The sequence below is a fragment of the Chiloscyllium plagiosum genome, chromosome 33, assembly GCF_004010195.1.
Source record: "Chiloscyllium plagiosum isolate BGI_BamShark_2017 chromosome 33, ASM401019v2, whole genome shotgun sequence".
In the NCBI taxonomy this organism is placed as follows: domain Eukaryota; kingdom Metazoa; phylum Chordata; class Chondrichthyes; order Orectolobiformes; family Hemiscylliidae; genus Chiloscyllium; species Chiloscyllium plagiosum.
The window spans coordinates 12,336,396-12,360,487 of NC_057742.1; the positions used below are offsets into that span (position 1 = coordinate 12,336,396).

Sequence of the window (24,092 nt, forward strand, 5' to 3'; positions counted from 1 at the left end):
GAAAGGGAATCCCGTGTTCTGGTCTGAGCAGAAAGCCTATGAAAGCCTCTTAAGGTGCAATGGTAGTGTCCCTACCTCCAGACCAGAAGGCCTAGATGCAAGTCTGAACTGCTCCAGAGGTGTGTAATAAGAACACTGCACACGTTGATTCAAAGAACTTTATTCAGGGGGGTGCGGGGTGGCGGAGGGAGACAGGTAGGAAGGTGGTGGCTTAGCCATCTGCCCAATATTATGTGCTTCTGCCAAAAGCCCCCAACCCTGGGGACATGTAATATTCAACCACAGGGGGTTGTGCATATGTGGAACAAATTGCCAGAGGAAGTGGTAGATACAGGTACAGGTACAACATTTAAAACGCATTTGGACAGATATATGAAGGTTTAGAGGGGTATGGGTGAAATGCAGGCAAATGGGACTAGTTTAGTTTGGGAACATGTTTGGCATGAATGAGTTGGACCGGAGGTTCTGTTCTCATACGGGATGGCTCTGTGATAGACATTGCCTACTTTTATTGTTGTCTATCTAGCTCAGTTCCATAGACAAGATTAGAGTGGTGCTGGAAAAGCACAGCAGGCCAGGCAGCATCCAAAGAGCAGGAAAAGTTGACGTTTCGGGAAATCTGATGAAGGGCTTTTGCCCGAAACGTCGATTTTTCCTGCTCCTCGGATGCTGCCTGGCCTGCTGTGCTTTTCCAGCACCACTCTAATCTTGACTCTAATCTTCAGCATCTGCAGGACCCACCTCTGCTCAGTTCCACAGATGTCAAACAGTGAGGTCACTTACCATTGTTGTGTGCCTCGAGCTGAGATGCAGAGTTCACCGTCACTTTGCAAACTGCGCAGTAAAGCTGCTGTTTCATTTTCTCTCCTTCTTTCTCACTTTCAGGGGCTGAGCTAACACTGTCAGTGCCCTCACTTCGAATGATCTCTGCAGTGTGCATTACTGACGTTGCAATGTCATTTTCCGACCTGCCATTCGTAGCTTCTGAGCAGGAAAACATGGCTGATGTCTTGGTGCCAGCATTTTCCACCAGAAATACTTTTGATACATGAACCATTGAGGTAGAATTACCTTTTGTTTTCTCACCCATTGGTGTGGTTGGACAATCCTCTGCAAATCAAATCAAGAACACGATAGATTGAAAAGTATATCCTTTTACATGTACCTTTATTTTTGAAAGAGATGAAGATACGTACAAACTTAAATTGGATTACTTTCAGCTATTCAATGGATTAATGGAAAACGGCTTGATTTAATTTAATCTGTCTTCCTCTTGTCTATATTATTCTGAAACATGGTATGTGATTCTTTTGTCTTATTGTGGAATCTTGTCTTCTACACTGTAATTCTCAGCATTGTTAATGTAGAAAAGTAAATTAACTGGAAGAGATAGGTTCTTCAGAAGGTAAATGTCATTCAGACTTCAAAATGCTACAAATTCAATACAGCACCGCAGAATTGTAAAGTCAGCATCTTCCATTAAAAGGAAGTATTCAAACTGAAATTACAAGTAGCAATTTCAGCACTAGTGAGAGACATGGAATCCATATTAAAATTCTGAAGTTCAAAAGCTTTAATCGAGTATCACAGTTATTATTGCCTTTGCTACTAGAACAAGCTTCAAATAAACCGTGGATTGATGGCATCAAGATCATACACTCCTCCCAGCCTATTCAAATCAGAACATTATTGAATACCACAGAATTCACTGGGAAAACTGGTGAAGGTAAGTGGTCTTCATCCTGTTATAGGGCTATGAGAAACTGAAAAATAAGGTGGAACTCATGAAGATTGCAGATGTTGGGAAGTCAGTGTCAATGAGATGTGTCGCTGGGAAAAGCACAGCAGGTCAAGCAGCATCAGAAGAGCAGGAGAGTCAAAGTTTCAGGCGTGACCCTTCGTCAGAACATTCCCATTGTGGGCTTGCAATAATGTTCCAGCAATGCCCAGTACAGGCCTGAGGAACAGCACCTCATTTCTCTTTAGGCACTTTACAGCCTTCAGGACTCAACACAGAGTTGAACAGTTTCAGGCCATGAACTCTTCCCTCCATTTTGATTTTCCCCCTCCCTCCCCAGTGTTTGTATCTTATTTATCACAGTGTTGCTTTTCAGTCAGAGCATGACTTTATTGTCATTATCACCTAATCTGGATCTAGACTTTGTCTTCTCTCTGTCTGCTTTTATTTCATTTCTCTCTTTCTCTGCTTTAGAAGGATTGTAACATTAAAATTTTAACCGTAATTGTTTACTTTTCTAATTTTGACCGAAGATTTTGTACCTAGGCATCTTTGTTCCTAAGGTGGCACTGGAAATGGTGACTTTGTCCACTTTTCACTGGACTCAAGGTTCCTTGTACTTGACTACATGTGACAATAAAATCCAACTCTAATTACAAGAGTAGTGATTGGAACCAGGTGGATCTCATTAACTATGAGATTCTTGATCTGGGCCAATCCTATAAGCCCTGGCTGACCAATATAACCACGACAGTTCTTTGGGCACCTGGTACGGAGGAAGGAGGGCAGGTCTGAAGACAGGAAAAAAAAATATAACCACGACAGTTGTCACTGGCCACTCGGGTGTTTTCCTATCTTCCTGGTGGTGGAAATTGAATAAAGATTCGTGCACCTTGTGTCTCTCACTGTGTCTCACACCAACACACCTACACACACACACACCATGGGTGCGGTAGTGTGGGGGTAAAAAAAAATAAAAACAGGAGATTCACCTGCAGAAAAAAAAGAGAAAAAAAAATAAACAGGTGCGAAGGGCACTGCTTGTCACTAAAAAAAATAATATAGCTCATAGCCCAGGTGTCTCTGGAAAAGGAGCACGCGGTGTCCACCAACACCCTGGAGTTGTTCAGGGAGAGGTGGGCGCCGCAGGGAGTGAAGTGTATTATTTTCCTCCCTTCAACTCTATTTTGATTTAATCCCTGCCTTCCCCTTCACTGTTTGATCACACAGTATTGCCCTCTGATGTGAAGGGCACTGCTTGTCACTGGCCACTTAGGTGTTTCCTTTCTTCCTGGTGGTGGAAATTTGAATAAAGATTTGTGCACATTGTGTCTTTCACTGTGTCTCACATCTGCACACACACAACATGGGTGCTGGGGAGAAAATAAACACTACAGCAGTTAGGCGGTAGTGTGGGGGTAGAAAAATAAAAAAAAAAGAAATAAAAAAAAACCACGACAGCTGCTGTTGGTTTCTGTTTATTTTTGGGGAACCAGATTCCTAAACTGGCTGAATTATATAGCCAGTTTGTTAACTGATATTCCTTTCTTAAAAAAAATAACCAGGACATTAGAATCTCCTCATTGATTCAGTGGAGTGACTCCAAGCTGGCTGGTTACAGCCAGTGTATTGTTGTTGGTTTTTGTTTTTGGGGACCTAATTCCTAAACTGCCTGATCTACAAAGCCAGTTTGTTGATGGTGTTCCTTTTTTTGAGGATTGATTTCTGAACTGGCTGATCTTCACAGTCAATGTGTTATAGGTGTATTTCAGTTCTCATTAGGGAACTGTTGTTTCACTGGCTGGTTACAGCCTGTGCGCTACTCTTTTATTTCTGGTTTCTTTTGAGAAAGGACTATGCTGATTTTGTGGCAGGGCTTAGCCTTTGACTTTTTTTGTAAGTGTCTGTATTTTCCTTTTTGCACGTGTTTTCACTTTTTGGTGTTTGGACTGACCCGTGAGTCAACTGCACCTTTCCAGATGAACTGTTCCTCTGCAGGTAGGCCTGGCCCTCTGTTGGTGGACTAGGCCTCTGTAAAGGCTGAACAACTGTGTGTGTGCTGGGAGGAGAGCATTTGCTGCATGCTGAAGGACACTCTGGCTTTGGGAGTGGACCAAGCCCCTGTGAGTTAACTGCACCTTTACAATGAACTGTATTCCTGTGAGGGGCCCGGTCCTCTGTGGAGACTGAACACATGTTGTGGTGTGTGCATTTGCTGCCTTTAGGAGTGGACTCTGCCTTTGGTTGTGGACTCCGTTTCTGGCAATGGTCTCTCCATACCAGAGGGGACTCTGTTTTTGGTAACTGACTCTGCAATTTTGCTTGTTGGTTTTATCACCTGCACTATCTTGTGTGCGCCTGGTCTGGCAGGCATTACTGTGAGCTGGGAGGCTCTTGGGTCATCCTGAAAGCTGTCACCTGGAGAACCGGAAGGTGGATAGGCCATCCTAGTGCTGTTGTCCCAAGCAAACAGCGGGATGGGCTGTCCTAGAGGAAGTTATGTCTGAGCAGTTCACAGGCCGGATGGTGTGTCAGGTTGGCAAGAGCCAGATGGTACATACGGATGGACTGAGAAGCCAGAAGGGGTGTAGGGGCAGGCTGCCTTTGAGTGACTGGAAGGTAAGAGGGGCAGGTGGGTTGCTGGGGGAGGGTCTGTGTTCTATGCACTGTTTTCATTGGATTGGACTGTCTTGTCTGTGTTGTTACTGTTTCCTTTTTGATGACTGAAAGTGGGATTTGAGGTTTGTCCTGATTTCCCTGTTAACTGAATGGTGGTTTTTGGGGTTTGGCCTGGCTGCCCCTTCCCCTGTAAGTAGCGATTTTTTTGTGAACTGCTTCTTTTTGTTTATTGTCAACTGTTTGCATTTTATACGGTTTCATGAAATTAATAAAGAAAAATTAACAGGAGGAAGAAAAATACAATCAGGACATTAGAATCTCCTCAGTTGTGGATTGACTGAGCTGGCTGGCCACGGTCAGTGTACTGTGCACTAGTAATTAAAGGGTGACTTGATGACAGGAGCTGGCCTCTGTGTAGTTATTTTAACTACTTCCTTTGTCTTTTGTTCTATGATTTCATTGATCTCCATTCTCCGTCAACCTTTCCCTTCTGTTCCACTTGCCTTTCTCGACTTCATGAAAGTCAGTGACTTTCCAAACAAAAAGCAGAGATTGCTGGAGAAACTCAGTAGGTCTGACAGCATCTATGTAGATGCCCCCTACCACCCCTCATTGTCCGCACAAATAACCATCTTTTCTTCAGTTCTGAAGAAGGGTCACTAAATTTGAAAAGTTAACTCTGTTTTTCTCTTTACAGATACTGCTGGATCTGTTGAGTTTCTCTGTAAATTTCTTATTGTTTGTTTCGGCATCTGCAGCTTTGTTTTATTTTAGTGTTTAAATTCAGTAACTTTTTCACCTCTCTTCAGTTCTGAGGAGGAGTCATATTGGACTCAAAACATGAACTCTATTCTTCTCTCTCCCTCTCCACAGATCCTGCTGAGTTTCTGGTGTATTTTGTTTAATCCTTTTCCTTTCCTTTTTTTTCCCACTGTTTTTAGTTAATATTTTTGAATCATTTGTGAATCTTCTCACAAATAACCAGCAATGGGAATGTGATTCTGACTTTAAAGCTTCTGATAGGCATATGGAGGATAGTGGGCTAGTGTAGGTTAGGTGGGCTTGGATCGGCGCAACATCGAGGGCCGAAGGGCCTGTACTGCGCTGTATTCTTCTATGTTCTATGTTCTTCATCCCAGTTGTGTATCAGCCTTGTGAAAACTAGCCGTCGAGGGATGAAGCATGAATGTTGGTGAGAAGGTTGGCATTGGGGATAGAACAAAAAAAAAATTAATCCCTAAAATCTTTAAACTGCCTCATTTTACATTTTGTGGCGGTATTCTTTGCTGCAGTATTTCAACAAAGATTCAGAAAATACAAGAATGTTTACCTGGTCTAATAACAGACAATGCAGAGAATTTGTTTTTGATAGCTCAAACAATACACAAATTTCCTTTTCAATTTTGATGCACATTGCAAGACCAATTTCATACCAGCTATGATGTTATGGAAATAAATACCCTCTGTAATTATGTGCAAATGATCGCATGTATTTTGATGTGCAATAAAAATATTAAATATCTAAAATCCATGGGAAGGATTGTCATGCTTCCTCTCAATGGGAGCAGCTTACAGCAATCTGTGGTAGGTACAGGAACAATTAGTGGATTAAGCAATCGTATTTCCCCCCCACCTGCCATTCTGAACACCACTACAAAGTTAACACCAGTGATCTTTCAAGCTACAGTATCAACAAAGTACGTATTTGTGTGCAGAGTTTGTGCAGCTTGATGTATTTTAAAAGGCCTAACATAACATTAAATTTACTTAGGACATCAGAATTTTCAAATAGATCTGGCACATAATGTGCAACAGAGGCCTGTTCCTAAGCAAATGGAAAGGATTTTTGAACATTTATCCTATAATGGCCTTTGCAGGAGCTGCAAGTATTCCTGATGAGGGGGTTATGCCTGAAATGTAGATTCTCCTGCTCCTTGGATTCTGCCGGACCTGCTGTGCTTTTCCAGCACCACACTCTCGACTCTGATCTCCAGCACCTGCAGTCCTCACTTTCCCCTCAGAACTGCAATCATGAGGATCATCCTGTTGCACATGGAACGAGCTGTGGCTGTTGTCCCCCATTATTTTAGCCTTTTTTTGTTATGCAGACAATGGAAAGAATTTAAAGGGGACATTATTGTGTCTAATGGCCAGAAATCAGGAGATTTGCAGCATATTCACTATTTACCCACAGCAATACTCAAAAGACTCTATATTATCCAGAGCAAACGTCTACTTCAGCAGTACTCTGCCGCTGCACTCAATATCTGATCCATTTACACATTGTACCTGCACTGTTCACAATTAGGATGCAAGTCACAAACAATATGTCAAAGGTACTCCCTTCTCTGCCATTTCTAGCATCAAAAAGGACAGAAGCAACAACAGTGCGGGGTCATCATCACCTCCACATGCTCCTTCAAATCACACACTGCCCTTTGTCCTTTGGTCAGATGGATCCAGTTCTTCTTGTCAGTGGGTCACATTCCCCACAAACCCGCTGCCATCAGCTGTCTTTTCTTGATTCAATATCAGTGAATTCATTCATCTTAGAGTTCATCTAACCTTCATCAGAATGTAATGTTGACCAGCTCACAACACTGCACCTTCTTGTTGTCTGATAGAACACAGAAGCATAACAAATAGCAACAAGAAGTATAGCAGAAGTTCCTTTCCAGAACAAAGGTTAAGCCAAAATAAATCAATAACTGGCTTGCCTCTACATTCATGCATTTTTAATTCATTATTGATGCACAGGCTGGACTCTAACAGTCCCCTTATACTCAGAATTTATTTATGTTTATTCAGTCCATCTTTTTGATGCTCCTGTTCCATACTATACTATCCTTGCCAATGATTTTCACCTTATTCACCTGATCAATGCAATTAAAGACAGGAGGAAATACAATTTCCGCATTAGCTTCTTTCAAAACATAGTGATGAGGTGCAAATCTTTAGTTACTAACTGTAGCCAGATCTAAATTTATAGAGCTATATTTCTTAAAATGATGTTAATAAACATGGTCAATACCAATCTTGGTTTGCATGCTCATTGTAACTGAAATTCAATGTGGACTTTAGTGTAAAAAGTGGTGGTATATTGGTCACCAGTGAATATGCTAGCCAGTATTCCATTCCAAAGACTTCAAAAGATTGGAAAGTGAATGGAATAAAAAAACAAAGAACTGTTGATGCTGGAAATCACAAACAAAGACAGTAACTCTTGGAAAAACTCAGGAAGACTCGCAACATCTGTGGACAGAAAGCAGAACTAGCACTTCGGGTCCAGTAACCCTTCTTCAGAACTGACAGTGAATGGAGTAACTATCAACGATATGGCTTTTGAGGTGTGGTGGTAGTCTCCTACCTCTAAGCTTGGAGCCCCAGATTTAAGACCTACTTGCTCCAGAGGTGTTTAATAATAACTCCCTTAACGAATCAATCAGGGTGTATCATGTGTAACAAAGGTCACACTGCCTGTTCTGTAGTTTCACCAGCATGATTCTTTCCAATTAATGAATATTCCAATCAGAGTTTTGGATTGTCTCAATGGGGGGTAGTTTTGTGTCACAGACCTCAGGTCACCTTCCTGACCTCATTAAGCTGGTCTTTGATCTACCCGAGTCAGGGAAATGCCAAAATCAGCTGCCAGCTTTCAAAGAAACCAATGTGCTTGTTGACAACTCCATCACCTGGGATTTTGCATCACATTCTTCGGGTCTAAGAAAGTCAGGAGCTAAACGAGGCAACGCATGGTTAGATATCTCAGCAGATTCTGATGGGAAGGTGGCAGTGTCTTTAATCATGTTTTTAAAAAAATCATTGCACCTTCAAAACGAATGATAAAGGCTGACACTCAGAGCAAGGGGACATTACAATTCATACCCCACCATGACATTAGCCCTCTGCTATGAGATGCATTGGCCTGCAGTACTGAGTCTCAGAACCATCACACCAAGGTATTATTATTACAATATGAATGTAGCTGCAACTGCGATTCAACAGTATTATTTATTAAGTGGAGTCATCAGAGGAGTGACATTTGAAAACTGGCATAAAAAGCAGACTCTGATAAACACTGCAAACTTAGAAAAGGACAGAGGGAAAAGTGTGCGGTCAGGAAGCAAGCTTGCTTCACAGCTGTAACTGACTAGTTTCCCACTGACTAGCTGCTATTTTTCTGTTAGAAAGTAAACTATTACATGGTTAAAATAGCCTCTGGTGTGACTCTGTAATGAGAAAAAACAAGAGCAGGATGTCAATAGAAACGTATAGTATGAGAACAGAAACCTAAGAATTTTAAATTATAATGTCATTTCTGGGGAAGGTGATGAACCACTGCCCCTGTGGTCTGGGTCTGCTAACTGGCAGCAACACATTTATTCTGTGTGGACACAGGGCAGGGGTTTTTGGACTGTGCCCTTCTGCATCAGCTCTCTACCGAGAAACGTAATGTTCACCCCAACATCTCCAGTTGTAATTGAAGAAATTGCGCCATAAATTATCTTTCACACCAAACAAAGGTAACAGGTACTTCTGATGTGACATCAAACCCAATATCTGAATAACAAACAAGAAATGTCCATAGGATCACTTAAACTAGAATTTTCTTGGAGCTACCATGACCTCATCTAGAAGGGTTATACCTGAAACCTTGACTTCTCCACCTCCTGAGGCTGCATCACTTGCTGTGTTCTTCTAGTCTGCTGCATGTCTACCTTGGATTCCAACATTTGCAGTTTTTTGGTCTATAACCTCACCTATGGCAAAGCTTCTTCACTCATGTAATGCCACACTAGATCATTCATTCACAGTGGCACAGTGGTTAGCACTGCTGCCTCACAGCGCCAGAGGCCCGGGTTCAATTCCCGCCTCAGGCAACTCTCTGTGTGGAGTTTGCACATTCTCCCCGTGTCTGCGTGGGTTTCCTTCGGGTGCCCTGGTTTCCTCCCACAGTCCACAAATGTGCAGGTTAGGTGAATTGACCATGCTAAATTGCCCAAAGTATTAGGTGTAGGGGAATGAGTCTGGGTGGGTTGCTCTTCAGAGGGTCGGTGTGGACTTGTTGGGCCGAAGGGCCTGTTTCCACACTGTAAGTAATTTAATCTAATATTGTAATCCAGTGAATCATTACATTATAAGAGGAATCTGGAAATATCTGCAGTGATGTTGGGAGGGCTGATTCAACATTGGCTATTGATTGATTGACAAATGTGTCAAACTGATAGGTGTTGGTAAATTTCTGACACTATATTGTGGCTGATCAGGACTTTTCGCGTCCACAATAACATACTAACTAAAGTTAAAAATCACACAACACCAGGTTATAGTCCAACAGGTTTATGTGGAAGCTTTTGGGTGCTGTCCTTCACCAGGTAACTAGTTGGACTATAATCTGGTAACTAGTTGGACTAATAACCTGGTGTTTTGTGATTTTTAACTTTGTCCAACACTGGCACCTCCACATTGTTACTGATTAGAAACAGTGAATACAATCACTCACACATTGTAGTGAGTGAACTCAAACCATCATATTAATCTAGATACCGGATTCATGGATATCTGCATTCTTTCATTAGCCAGCAAGTTATATTATCAGTTGTACCTCATTGTGGATCACATGGAGTGGAAACACTGAAGCATATAAATGGAGTAAATAGGAGCAGAAGTAGGCCATTAGGCCCACAAGGCATGCTCTGCCATTCAATATGATCATGTGATCCTCTACCTCAATGCTTTCTTGCTGTCTCCCCACCTGCCTTGATACCCTTAGTGTACAGAAATGTATCTATTCATCTTCATCTGGAGACAGAGGGCACTGTCCATGCTTCAACAGGAGCAGACCTTCACTTGTGTTCAACAACATGAGAGTGGGAGCCAGAGGATTCCTTCTGTTAGCTTATAAAATTCTTTGAAGGTTAAGCAAAAACACTTGACATCTTTCATGTGCAGTTTTGCGCAGAGTTATACGGTGATGCCCAACAATTGTGAAACCAGGTACTGAGTGGTGGTCTCACACCTGATTGACAAAGTGACAACTTCATGATGATTCAGTGATATGGCAGCCTTGTGGTAACAATGATAGTCTACAAGGTGATTGCCGTGTTGCTGGTAAACACTGGGAAAGCAACAGACACAGTCCCTGATAAAACAAAACTTCGGTTGACTATTTTGCTGCTTTTAACATCAATGTTACATAAAACTGTTGTCCCATTGAACAATTTGTTGAAGTTCAACGATTAAGTAAAAGATGTATCAAATCTGAGGTTGCTAACAGAAGTGGAGTCATTAACCTGTTTTCTCTGCATCGCTCATAGTGTCGTCTGGATTGTGAATTGCCTGTGTCATGTCATCCTCCTTGGCTGCTGCAGCTTTCTGCTTATTTTTCAGGGCTTCCAGAGCTTTGAGCTTTCGGGCGTGTTTGTGACCCTTGTAGTGTGCCTCAGCCTGGTTCTACAAAGTAAAACAAACAAACCATTCATTAAGATCAAAACAACCGGATCATAATCTTCCCTTTGGTCATTTAGTATTGTTTAAAAAGCACAAATCCTGTCATTATTCAAACACCATTCAGGTCGTGGCTTGGCCATTTTGTGTATTGGTATCCATTTGCTATAAAAAGGGAAACATCAAATAAAAGTTAATGAGTTCTGTATTGTTGTCCCCTCATACCCACCCACTGATATTAGCCTAAAATGCTAAATGCAAAATCTGTTGTTCAATTTTTCAGCAACTGGTTAAGGTTCCTTTGACAGTTTCTTCAGAACCTGTGACCTCAACCATCGAGACAAGGGCAGCAGATACAGTCCAGCTACAAGTTCCCGTCCAGGTTGCACATCATCCTCACTTAGAATCATAGAATCCTACAAAGAGGTAGCAAGCCACTCAGCCCATTGAATCCACATCAACCCTCCAAAGAGCATTTCACCCAGACCCACCTCACTATCCTAACCCTGCACCCAGCATTTCCCATGTCTAATCCACCACCCTGGGCGCTCTGGGCAATTTCCCATGACCAATCCACCTGCACAGCTTTGGACTGTGGAAGGAGACTAAAGCATCCAAAGGAAACCCACACAGACACAAGGCGAACACGCAAAGTCCACACGGACAGTCGCCCAAGATTGGATTCAAAGCCGGGACCCTGGTGCCATGAGACACCAGTGCTATCTACTTGAAACCACTGATTTGGAACTACATCCATGTATCTTCTCTATGTCTGGGTTAAGATCTTGGAACTGTCTCTCTAAGGGCACTGTGGGTGAACATACATCTACAGGGGTGTACCTACACCTAAAGTGTTCAACAAGATACCTCAACACCTTCTCAAAAGCAACCAGAAATTAGTCAAAAACAGCTGGCATTGACAGCGATGCTCAAGTCCCAGAAGTGAATAAAAAATAATGAATTACTCAATGTTTCATAAAGCTCAGTTATGAAAATTTACTGTGCTCACCAATTCATTTTAATGAAGTCCTCAGGATAACACTGAAAACGGACACAACGATAAACAACTCTTTTCTCCAGACCTCAAATTTCCTGAGTTTATTTGGGCTCCATTTTATTTAAGGGAAAAGTAATTAAGTGCTACCTGCCTTAAAGGCAGAATTATCAGAGGGACTTATTTTCTTTTACAAAATACTTCATTAAGAAAGATTATTAATTCATTTCCAAAATGCAGGTTGAGACAAGGATCAACAATATTATTATAGATTATTGCAAGAAACTAATTACAAGCCTCAAGTTCTCAAGCCTTGTTGTGGGCTATCTATTTCATCTGTACAGAACACCATTTAAAACCCTTTGTTCTTTTCGCTCCATAAATAAGCTGTTCCTATTTGTTGACACGCAATCTCTCACTCAAACCCTAAAGCTGAAATAGGTAGCTGAGCTATCAGCAAACTCGCTTTGATCTGGACTTCAATTAGACAGATACCCTCAGGATACACAGCACATCCTCAATGGCTTCTTTCAGAAACTCACACACCTTCTTGTAAAAAATGCACCCAATGTGGCATATTCCGCAAGGACAATGGCTCTCTTTCTCCCCGATCCATTTTTAAAATCAGTGACAAAGGATTCAGACGCATTTTGACAACTATTTGTTTTCTTCCGTTGCTGCACTCACACCCAGCAGAGCTTGACAGAATTAATTAAGGTTTAAGAGTGGAAGCTCTTAAAATAAATAGTTGCCAGTCCACGGGAGCTGGTGGCCTGGATCTCAAATCCCTTGGAGCAATGACTAACTTCAATTCCATCTTCACTTGTCCTCATAGCCTGCTTTGTTACAGATTTTAGCATTTTTCATTATTACAGGCAGCAGCGATATATCAAATCGGCCAACAATGTTAGACAATTGATCATAATTTCCAAGGTGTAGACCAGTTCACTGACTGGTCTACACCTCAGTCATTTAAATACCAGTGACCAACACAGGCCACATACCTGCTTCAGCAATGTCTGTCTCTCTTGCTGGTCTCCTTAATGATATGAGCACAGAGCTGGACAATGAGTAAATCTACACATGGAAGAATGTAACATGGGCTATGCTGCTGCTAAACATTGGTTGGGGACACATCCCTGAAGTCTATTGGAAAAATCTGCCTCTTGATCTAGTGAGTACGAATTAATATAAACCCAGCTAAAGTGGGCACACCATTTATGTAGCTAGGGGCATATTCATCCAACTAGAATGAGTGAGATCTTATCCTCATCAGTATCAGTGATGGCCTAATGGCATTATCGCAAAACGATTAATCCAGAAATTGGCTAATGTTCTGGGGATCTGGGTTCAAGTCCTACCATGGCAAGTAGTGGAATTTGAATTCAATCTGGAATTAAGAATCTACTGATAACCACGAAACTATTGCTGATCGTCAGAAAAACTCTCACTAATGTCCTTCAGGGAAGGAAATCAGCCTTCTTCACTTGGTCTGATCCACATGTGATTCCAGACTCACAGCAATGTGGTTGACTCCCAACCACCCTCTGAAATGGTCTAGCAAGCCACTCAGCTCAAGGGCAGCCAGTGATGGACAATAAATGCTGGCCAGTCAGTGAGCCACATGCCATGAGTGAATAAGAAAAACAGAGAATCCTTTACCCACACCAACTTGAGGTGCAATTGTGTTGGGTGGGTGTGGTCTTGCCTGTCAGCTGGATGGCCAATGAGAAACTCACACCACATAGAGTCAAGGTCCTCCTGGATCACATGACCCTCAGACAGTGGTGAGGTCATCAGCTTCTCCTTTCCCAGGAATAAAGACTCCAGAGACAGACTTTGTCCAGCGAGAGCTGCCGGCCAATCAAAGGCTGGTAGTACCCACGTTTGGCAGTGTCTTGGAGAAGGACATACCTACTACGAGAAAAGCACCCTCTACAGGATCACTGAGGACCCAGGACAGGGGCAAGGGGACTGTTCGAGTAGTGGCTAATCAGGAGAAGGGACAGGGCTGTTAGAATGAAAGGACACCTTATTGAACCATATAAAATTCTTAGGGAACTTGACAGGGTCAATGCAGAAAGGGTACTTCCCCTTGTGGGAAAGTCTCAGACCAGAGGGCATCATCTCAGGATTAGGGGTCACCCATTTGAGACAAAGATGAGGAGGAATTTCTTCTCTCAGAGGGTTGTGAAGCTGTGGAATTATTTACCACAGAAGGCCATTAACACTGATTTAGATATTTTTTTTGATCAGTAAGGGAAACACAGGAGATGAGGAAAAGGCAGAAAGTGGATTTGAGGATTATCAGATCAACCATGATCTCAATGAATGGTGGTGCAGACCCGATGGGCAGAATGGCCTTATGGATATCCTGTTCCCCTCCTGCATTAACTGCCCTTCCCACCTCCTTTTGGAGCAGAGCATTCTGCTCTGGGTTCCAATCCCTGAGCATGCAGGTTTCCTCCAGGGCTTGTGAATTTAATTGGGTTTGCACTGCTCTCTTGTCACCATCCTTGAAGAGGTTAAGACTCATGAATAAGAAGAAGCTGAATGAAAATATTATCTTATTTTGTCGACTGCATTGTTATTCACTAGTTTTTATGTCTTTCAGATTTGTTGTTTTGTTTTGTTTCGTCTGTTGTATCTCAAATCTGACTGTTCCCAAGGTTCAAAGCCTGTTTGGAATGAGATTTAAATGGAAAAACACCTTGCACTGAGGATTTGCCCATCTGCATAAAGTTGATAATACCTCATATAAATTCGACCCAGTATCATATTTTACATATCACCGATGTGCTGCAGCATTGATTTGTGTTCTGGTAACACATATTAAAAATGGATAGTCATTCAGAAAATCTCAGCTTCATCTTCTCAATAAATCTTATTGAGGGAATGTGTTGTTTAAAAATTCAGCATGCACAAAACATGACTGATACTGTAATTATAAATATAGTGCACTGCAAACAGCGATAAGGACATCTGGTACCAAACTGACCAATGCTGTTCTTAAAAACTGTTTTTACAGTCAGCACTGAATACTAACCAAAAGCACACAATGGACTGCTGATGCATAAGTAATATCTGAAATGACATATTTTATCACATCACTGCTCGCTCTTTATGTGATTTATATGCATAACTGTGTTTTGCATGGGAGCCAGCATAAAATGTGAAGATACAAAATTGATTGTACAGTCCAAAGATAACACATTAAATACAGAAGTATTACTTAAATTTGATAGAGAGATGCAAAAGTTTGAAAATGCACATCAGACAATTCGGGGTCACATTCAAATATTGACAGATCTTATTCAGTCTGAATAAGTGTATTACTATGTATTTATTTTCTCTTCCAAATATATTTACTCAAAGCAATGTGAGACTTGTCAAACATAATCATAAAAGGCAGAAAGAAAAATCAATTTAATGGGAACAAAATGGTGTCCAGAGCAATGAGCATGGTGAGGGTATAGGACAATAAGAGATTTATCTGTGTGTCCTATCTTTGCCAGTTTTGCCTCGGGTCTATGGCTAATGGTGCAGTCCATCTAAGACATTATCAAATACCTTTTGACTGCTGCATTTCACTTCTTTGTAAACTAGAGAGGTATTTGGGTAAAATGATAGCTCTGAGTCCAAATTAGCTCAATGAATAGCTTTGGGAGCTAAATCAACCCCTTCAGCAATCATTACATCGCATACTCCATCTCAGCACCAGCAATGACTACACCAACCAGTGATGGTTATCCTTGTCAAGCAGAATTATGGTCTATTATCCCACTGCATCATTGGGCTCTTCCATCACACAGAGAGTAAAAGCTGGATGCAAATCTAGGATGGAAATCAGATCAAAAGTGAAATTTGAACAAAAACGCAAAATGAGTGATGGCTCTGTGCAGCTCCAGGATTGATCCTGTCATGACCTGTCGTTCTATATATAACACACATCCCTCTTGGCACATTTCCCTCTTGGTTTCATGCTGATAAACAACAAGCATAAGAGACTTCACAGGTAAGAGTCCCATTGATAATGAAAATATATAGGCATGAAATGTCACCAGTATTCCCACGGAAGGGTAGTTTTGATGATGTGGTTGTAAATTCACAGAATTGTAAGTTATCCTGTCTATGAGAATGAGTTTAGAAGAATATTGTGGCTGTTTCTTTTGTCCTGAATGCCCTGTGTGCCAGTCTGAGGGGGTTACAGTGAGTTTTAAGGTGATTACACTTCATGCCTTTGATACACATTTCCTGGGTATTCCTCGCATACTGAAAGCACCCAGTCTCACAGGCAGTTTATTGAATTGTACTTATACCATGCAGGAGTGAACTCTGCCTCATCACAATCTTGAGGGAAGATTTTCTTATAAATTGGATCTGTGTGTGTGTGTTATTTCAGACTGAGGAACTCCCTTTGGTCCCACTACTTTCCAAAGGATTTGTGCTGGTCTTGTTCTGGTCTCTGGTGTATTTTCAATTATTATCATACCCACAATTGGGTCACATACCAAGGCACCAAGCTTTGGAATTCCTTCCTTACACCCTTTCACCTCTCTACATTGCTTTCCGCCTTTGAGAGACTCCTTGTACCTTACATTTTGGACAAAGTTTTTGGTTGCCTGATCTATTATGTGGCTGGGTATCATACTTTGTTATAACGCTCTTGTGAAACACCTTGAATGGTTCATTATGACCGAGGGGCTGTGTTATGAAAGTTGTTGTTATAGTAGTGACATGTCAGCTGCTGTTGCACAAACCAGAATGGAAGCTGTGAGTGATGTTTCCTGAAAGGAACTGATAACTAGAAGCAAGTTCTGTTCCATAAGGCTGCATGGATCAACTACACCGTGGCTGGGGAACTGTAGCTGACTGAATCAATCACATCCAGTCAAGTGCCTCTTGGTCTATAGACACTGCGGGTTTGTAAGGTCTCTGACAAGCCTAATCCGTACATCCATCTGCTCACTCATTGTCTGTTAACGAACCAACTTGATGCTCAGCCTGGACACACTTGCTGTTTTTTTAGGTAAAAACAATGACTGCAGATGCTGGAAACCAGATTCTGGATTAGTGGTGCTGGAAGAGCACAGCAGTTCAGGCAGCATCCAAGGAGCAGCGAAATCGACGTTTCGGGCAAAAAAAGGGCTTTTGCCCGAAACGTCGATTTCGAAGCTCCTTGGATGCTGCCTGAACTGCTGTGCTCTTCCAGCACCACTGATCCAGAATGCTTTTTTTTATATTCCATCCAGTCTTCTGACATGCCACTGTCTTTGCACAATGCTATGCTTTTACTTTAAGTTTAATATTACCTTTCACATTTCTAGTTAACCATGCAGTTTGTCTCTTGGCATTTTCCTTATTCATCAGAATTTTTCTATTCTGTATTTCCTGAAACATCCCTTTAAATGTCTGCATTTCTATTAACCTACCCTTTAACCTAACTTGCTCATTCACTTTAGCCAGCTCTGCTTTTCTGCAGTCACAGTAATCCTTAGGAACTCACAAAAAAAGTAGTTTCAGACCCACTCCTCTCTCTCAAAATAAATGTAAAATTCAATCATTATATGGTCACTGCCACCTCTGGACAGCACTACTCTGAGTTTATTACTTACTTGGATCTCACTGATCCACAACACCAGCTCTTGTATAGCCTGGAATCTTCATCATCTCCAAAACATGCTGTTCCAAGAACTATCCTGAAAACAGTCAATTAACCTCTCATCTGGGCTACCTTTGCCCACCTGACTTTTCCAGTTGAGACATAATTACAATTTTCTACAATTATTGTTGTGTTTTTCTGACAAACATTAACAATTTCCTCTCTCCTATTGCACCCAACTGAGTGGTTACTGTTAGGAGGCCTGTACACCACTCCATTAAGTGCCTTCTTATACCTCATTTCTGGGGATGTTGCTAGCCTTTGTTACCAAACACATCCTTCCAGAGTTTGGTGTCCCTCCTGGATCAGCACTGAAATCACCGAGGAGAACCAGCTCATCCCCCTTTGGGGCACAGAGCAAGGCTGGAGCAGAATTCCCCTTCGGCCTCATGTTTTGCTTCTCGATTAGGGATGCAAGTGCTGGGTTAGGATGAGTCCGAGGGTGGTGATGCATTTGCTGATCCAACAGGAGTGCTTGCTGAGATGGCCAATATGTCCCAGGCCAAACCCATGGAGCTGGCATTCTTCCTCAGATTAACCTATTCAGAAGAAGATGTAATCGCCACCTTGTTCTTTCAGCTGACCGTCTCCTGCTTGCTGCGTCTCACTCAGGGTAATACTGTCAGTGTGAAAGTGTCAGAGCTCCCCCACAATGTTGTGGCCTGTCGGTCCTCGGCTGGTCTGTGAACATCCTGATGTTTGAGGTCCCAAACTTCATTTTGAGGGGGTGGAGGTGGACCCTTTTAGTATGGGTTGGTCATTGCACACTGACTACCACAGGAGTAGGCCATTCAGCTCCTACTCTGCCATTCAATAAGATCATGCCAATCTGATTGTGGCCTTAACTCCAATTTTCTGCCTGCCCTCATCACCTTTCACTCCCTTATTAATCAAGAATCAGTCTAACTCCGCCTTGAATACATACAGTGACCCAGCCTCCAATGCTTGCTGGGGAAGAGAATTCCTTTCATTCAGCGCTTGAAGCCAATTCCATTCCGTTTTACGGCAGATTGGCTCCTAACCAGACAGTCAAAATCACCTCATGGTCGAGCCAGCACAGTGGTGTGTCCCTATTTCTGGACCAGGAGGCCCAGGTTCAGGTCCTACCTGCTCCAGAGATGTGAAGTAACATCTCTGCTTAGGTTGGTTCAGAAAAATATCTATGTTCAAGAACCAGCAAGCAGCTAAGTTCCAGCTGATGTGATTACAATAGGAATGGAATGGTGACATTTTGGAAAATGTCTGCTGTCTCTTCCTCAAACCTGATGCAGATCTCATTCACCTATATTCTTTGTTTTGAGGTGAGAGAGCCTTGAGCTGCAGGATTAAAAGTAATAGTACTTACCACTATAGTACTTACCATCGGTGCCTTGTTGGATTTACTTCAACGACTTGGAGATATTAAAGTATTACTGCATTTGTAGAATCATAGAGTTATACAGCATAGAAACTGACCCTTCGGTCCAATTAGTCCATACTGACCAGATATCCTAAATTAATCTAGTCCCATTTGCCAACACAATACCCACATCTCCCTCCTGGAGCTCCATTTAGGCGTACAAGGCCAATCAGAGCAATTCGCATCACTTCTAATTATTAATTTTTTTCCCTGTCAGAGTTCAAAATACCGAGTATCCTTGACTGGTCTGTGCCTCACTGGTGTCCACCTTGTCCTCTCACTTCTAGCACCATGGCTTCAAATTTGGTCAGCATTGAATAGAGGTCACTATAGAATCCCTACAGTGTGGAAACAGGCCATTTGGCCCAACAAGTTCACACTGACTCTCCGAGGACTATCCCACCCAGAACCATTCCCCTACTCTGTTATTCTACATTTTCCCTGATGAATGCACCTAACCTACATATCCCTGAACTATGGGCAATTTAGCAGGCCAATTCACCTAACCTGCACATCTTTGAACTGTGGGAGGAAACCGGAGCACCCGGAGGAAACCCATGCAGATACGGGGAGAATGTGCAAACTCCACATAGACATTTCCTGAGGATTGAATGGAACCCAGGTCCCTGACGCTGTGAGGCAGCAGTGCTAACAATTGAGCCACTGTGTTGCATATAAGGTGATGATTATAACTGTTTTGGTATGGGGAGGTGAGTTTGAGGGAGCATTTGATGGGGGACAGTGTCGAGGGAGCTCTGTATCTAACCCTGTGCTCTCCCTGTCCTGGGAGTGTTTGATAAGGGACAGTGTAGAGGGAGGGAAGGACATCTGCCATCCTTAGCTGGTCTGGCCAAATATGACTCCCGACCCACAACAATGCGGTTGATTCTTAACTGCCCTGTGGGGTATGAGGGATGGGCAACAAATACAGGCCGAGCCAATGACACCCATATCCCATGAACACAAAATAAAGGAAGAATCTATGATAAACTGAATTGCTTATAAGAAAACCTCAGACTTAGCAGTGCTACGTAGGCTCTCCCTTGGGAAGGGGTCCTTTTGGTCAAGGTGTTGATACTATAGCCACCGAAAGGTCTTTGTTACATTTTCTTAACCTTTCTGCGCACCTTACCATGTGAAGTGATGACTTTGACTTGTACCCGAATGCTCAGATTTCCAATAGATGTTGGGAAATTGCACAAAGTTAGTACCAGGGACTGGGTAATTGGCACATATACACAAACAATTTTAAATTGCATGAATTTTTAATTCTCTGGTAATTCTCATTCTGCGATGTGTCCTTATAATTTTACTGAAACTCCTTCTAAGTTCTCAAATCATCCAGGCCATAGCAAAATTCTTCCGCAGGGAGTGATAAAGCTTAATAGATAACGAGGATTATTAATTAGAAAAGGCCCCAATGGTATTCAGATTCAAAAGTCTGATATGATTTGCAATGGTTAAACCAAAGTAAATTGGAGCTATTAGTCTCAGTATTTGATGCTGGAGTGCCTATTCATTGCTGAAGTTGGCTTTTCAAGGTCAGTTTGAAAGCAAGAATTTCCCCAAGATGGTGTAAGATTCTACAAAAGTGGGCTATGTAGCAGAGTAATTAACATGAGAAGACACTTTGCTCTTTAACACTAATGCTCTTTAACCTGCACTAGCCCCCTTGATGTTAAACTCACTTTAAAATGTTCCAACTTAAATTCCCCCATGGCCTCATCTCTTTCTATGCCTGCAACCTCCTCCATCTCTACTACCCTCTGACAACTCACTTACCAACCATTCTGCTACAACAGAATCTTTAGTCAGGGTTCCGTAGTTGCTCTGTACTTGGGGTGAGGTCAAGCCCACTTGAGATGGTCTCACACTTCAGTGTCACAAATGGTCTCCTAAGCCACAGCTAATTGATTAGCACTGCCGCCTCACAGCACCAGGGTCCCAGGTTCGATTCCAGCCTCGGGTGTCTGTGTGGAGTTTGCACATTCTCTCCCATCCAAAGGTATGCAGGTTAGGTGAATTGGCCATGCCAAATTGCCCGTAGTGTTAGGTGCATTAGTCAGAGGGAAATGGGTCTGGGTGGGTTATTCTTCGGAGGATCGGTGTGGACTGGTTGGGCCGAAGGGCCTTTTTCCACACTGTAGGGAATCTGTCTAATCTAATGGGTCTAACACATTGTTCCAACTCTGCCACCATCTTGACTTGGTACTTGTAGGCTGCCAAGTTGCAAACTGCTAACTTGCTTTCTGCTGCAGCTAGATAATTACAGATAGGGAGTATGAAAATTATGATGTGTTTTACCCACTTGCTTCCTGAGGATGGGGTCTGGTCACTTCTATCTGCACAAGCCTGTGCCTAATAAAAAGCCCTCCCTGCTCCAGAAAGGGTCACCTCTTCTCCACCAATGCCAGCAGTGAACCCACCCCACGCCCCCTTTGTAGGAGTCTGCCAACTTGGTGCCGATGAAAAGCTGAATTTTCCTGGGTCCTCAGAAACGCAGCCCTTCTTCTCCAGCAGTGACCACTGGTCTGATTTGGTTGGACAGCGGCTCTCAGAGGACAGACCTCCTCCCTGATGGGGTAAAAGCCCCTACCCCAATCTAACTAAGAGGTTGACTGGGTGACTCAGTGGTCTGGAGCTGTGGAATCCCTTGATTTCAAGCCAAGAGCAAGGCCACCATCTGCGTGTACAATTCCCCTTTTAGCTTGTGACTCCTGACACACTTCTGGCAAATTTATGCTAGCTCTGAGGGAATTCCTTGTCTTATATTCCCAGATTGACCTTCTTTGCATGTAAAGGCAGTCTCAGAGAAGTGTGCCATCTGGGGAGATTGGCCTACTCCTTCTATTTCTGGTGTCCATCACAGAAACACAGGAGAGAATGGGACTGAAGGGTCTCTATGATTCAACCAGCAGATCGATGGCTCAATCCATTAAACACGTACCTTTTCTTTACCTTTTCCATGAACCAGTCTATTCCGTTTTGACTGTATAGTGAAAAAGAACTGCACTTATTCATGGGATGTGGGCGTCACTGGCAAAAACAACATTTGTTGCTCATCCTTAATTGCCCTCGATCAGAATGGTTTGTGGAAAGCAGTTAAGAGTCAACCACATTGCTGTGGGTCTCAGTCAGATTTCTTTCTGTGAAGAACAAGTTCATCAAATCCCTACAGTACGGAAGCAGGCCATTAAATCCATGAGCCATCACCAATCCTCTGAACAGATCCATCCAAACCCACCTCCGTACCCCATACCTGTAACCCTGAATTTGCCATGACCAATCCGACTAACCTGCACATCTTTGGACTGTGGAAGGAAATCAGAGCACCCGGAGGAAATCCGGAAAGCCACTGGGAGAATATGCAAACTCCACAGTCGTCTGAGGCTAGAATCGAACCTGGGTCCCTGGCACTATGCAGCAGCAGTGCGAACCATTGAACCACCATGCTGCCCCTGCCATGCAGTTGTGCTAGCAACAGTCAACAATAGGTTACCTTTCAATTCCAGACAAATGAGCTGAAATTAAATTTCACTGGCTGTCGGGCTGGGAGTTAAACCAGTGCCCCTGGAGCACTGGTCTGGGCTCTGGGTTATCAGCCACCAACATTCCCGCTATAGCACGACCTTTTATACATGCGACACATTTCATAATTTGAAGAAGTTCTGTTGTTGCAATTTCAGAAATGTAGCAACCAATTTGTAAGCTGTGAGGTCTTGGATGAAACAAACTTCCCTTAGGTTTGCATATGAGTCCAGAGGGCGCAACATTTATTTTTTCAAAAGTCTTAAAATTCTTGAATAGCATTTCCCTTAACGTATTTTTTTCTTCACGAGATGAAATAACCATCAATATCTCTAATGTCAGATATCCTAAATCATGTATTACTGGGTTGGCCTTTCTGTACTGATGCTGTGCCTGGATACCTGGTACAATGACCAGCAGTGTATACAGCAAGCTCATATTGACCACATCAGATTAACTTTGAATCCAGCCCTAAGTCTATTAAGCTTACATACACCATAGACAGTACTTGCACCCAAAGGTCAAAGAACAGAACAACACAGGAACAGGCCCTTTGGCATACCAAGCCTGAACCAACACACATCTTTCTAAACTAAAATCCACAGAGTCCTCAGGCTCCCACTCTTGTTATTTTGCTTTGTTGACACAAGCTTCTTTCACTCCAGCCTTAGTGTTCAGACAACCTCAGAATCCTGCCTTCTATTCAAAGTTTTCCAATGTAATGGATGGGTTGTGTAGTTCAGCATTGCAAGCTTCACTGAAAAGACATTCATCACAGGTACAGTATAAACAACGTCTATTAATTCCTTGAAGAACTTCACCAAATTTGTTAGAAACAACGATGAAATTCAAAACAGTGATTTCTTTGGTGTAGTTAGTTCTCCCAGTGCAAGTCGGTGTTTATCTGGCAGTTGACATATCTCTTTAATAGCTTTCCGGAGAAACTTCAGCATCTGAGACACCAACTAGAGAAACATCAAAGACCGTCTTGATGATAAGGCTTGTTCAGTCCTGTTATGTCTCACTTGAACATTGTCCAATCTAATGTCTTCAATATCGCCTGATCCTCTGCTTCCTTACATAAAAGTACAGGAATTATTAATTAACAATCCTTTAAATTAATGCATAATCAACTAAGTTGCTCATTATCTTCTGTTTTCAGAAGCGTCCTAATTCTATACCCACAACAAAGTTAGACACTTTTGCACATAATGGCTGGCACTATACTCTTTGTTGAAGATTACTATGATGTCTCAAAACCCAGGCGTTTCTAATAAATCTCAAAAGGGTGTGACTAATTTTCTGGAGCTTTCTTTAAAGTATCCTTGTATGAAGTCGATCAAGACACACTTTCTCAGCATCTGTAACTTCTTCAACTTCAAAATTTGTGCCAAGACACACTTCTCAGCATCTGTAACTTCTTCAACTTCAAAATTTGTGCAAAGATTTGTAGCTCGGGTGCTCGCTGTTGTGGTTCTGTTTGCCGAGCTGGGAATTTGTGTTGCAGACGTTTCGTCCCCTGTCTAGGTGACATCCTCAGTGCTTGGGAGCCTCCTGTGAAGTGCTTCTGTGATCTTTCCTCCAGCATTTGTAGTGGTTTGAATCTGCCACTTCCGGTTGTCAGTTCCAGCTGTCCGCTGTAGTGGCCGGTATATTGGGTCTAGGTCAATGTGCTTATTGGTTGAATCTGTGGACCAATTGAATC

General features: G+C 42.5%; 1 protein-coding gene across 6 annotated transcripts in view; it reads right to left on the bottom strand.

Annotated features, from left to right (window-relative positions):
- znf385c (zinc finger protein 385C) overlaps positions 1-24,092 on the bottom strand; it is a 414,328-nt gene that overhangs the window by 11,779 nt on the left and 378,457 nt on the right. For all 6 annotated transcript variants that reach the window (XM_043674952.1, XM_043674956.1, XM_043674954.1 and 3 more), the window contains 2 exons: positions 10,651-10,810; positions 784-1,110 (listed from right to left, as the gene is read on the bottom strand). In XM_043674952.1, the coding sequence (XP_043530887.1) occupies positions 784-1,110; positions 10,651-10,810 (487 nt within the window). The remainder of the gene's footprint in view (positions 1-783; positions 1,111-10,650; positions 10,811-24,092) is intronic.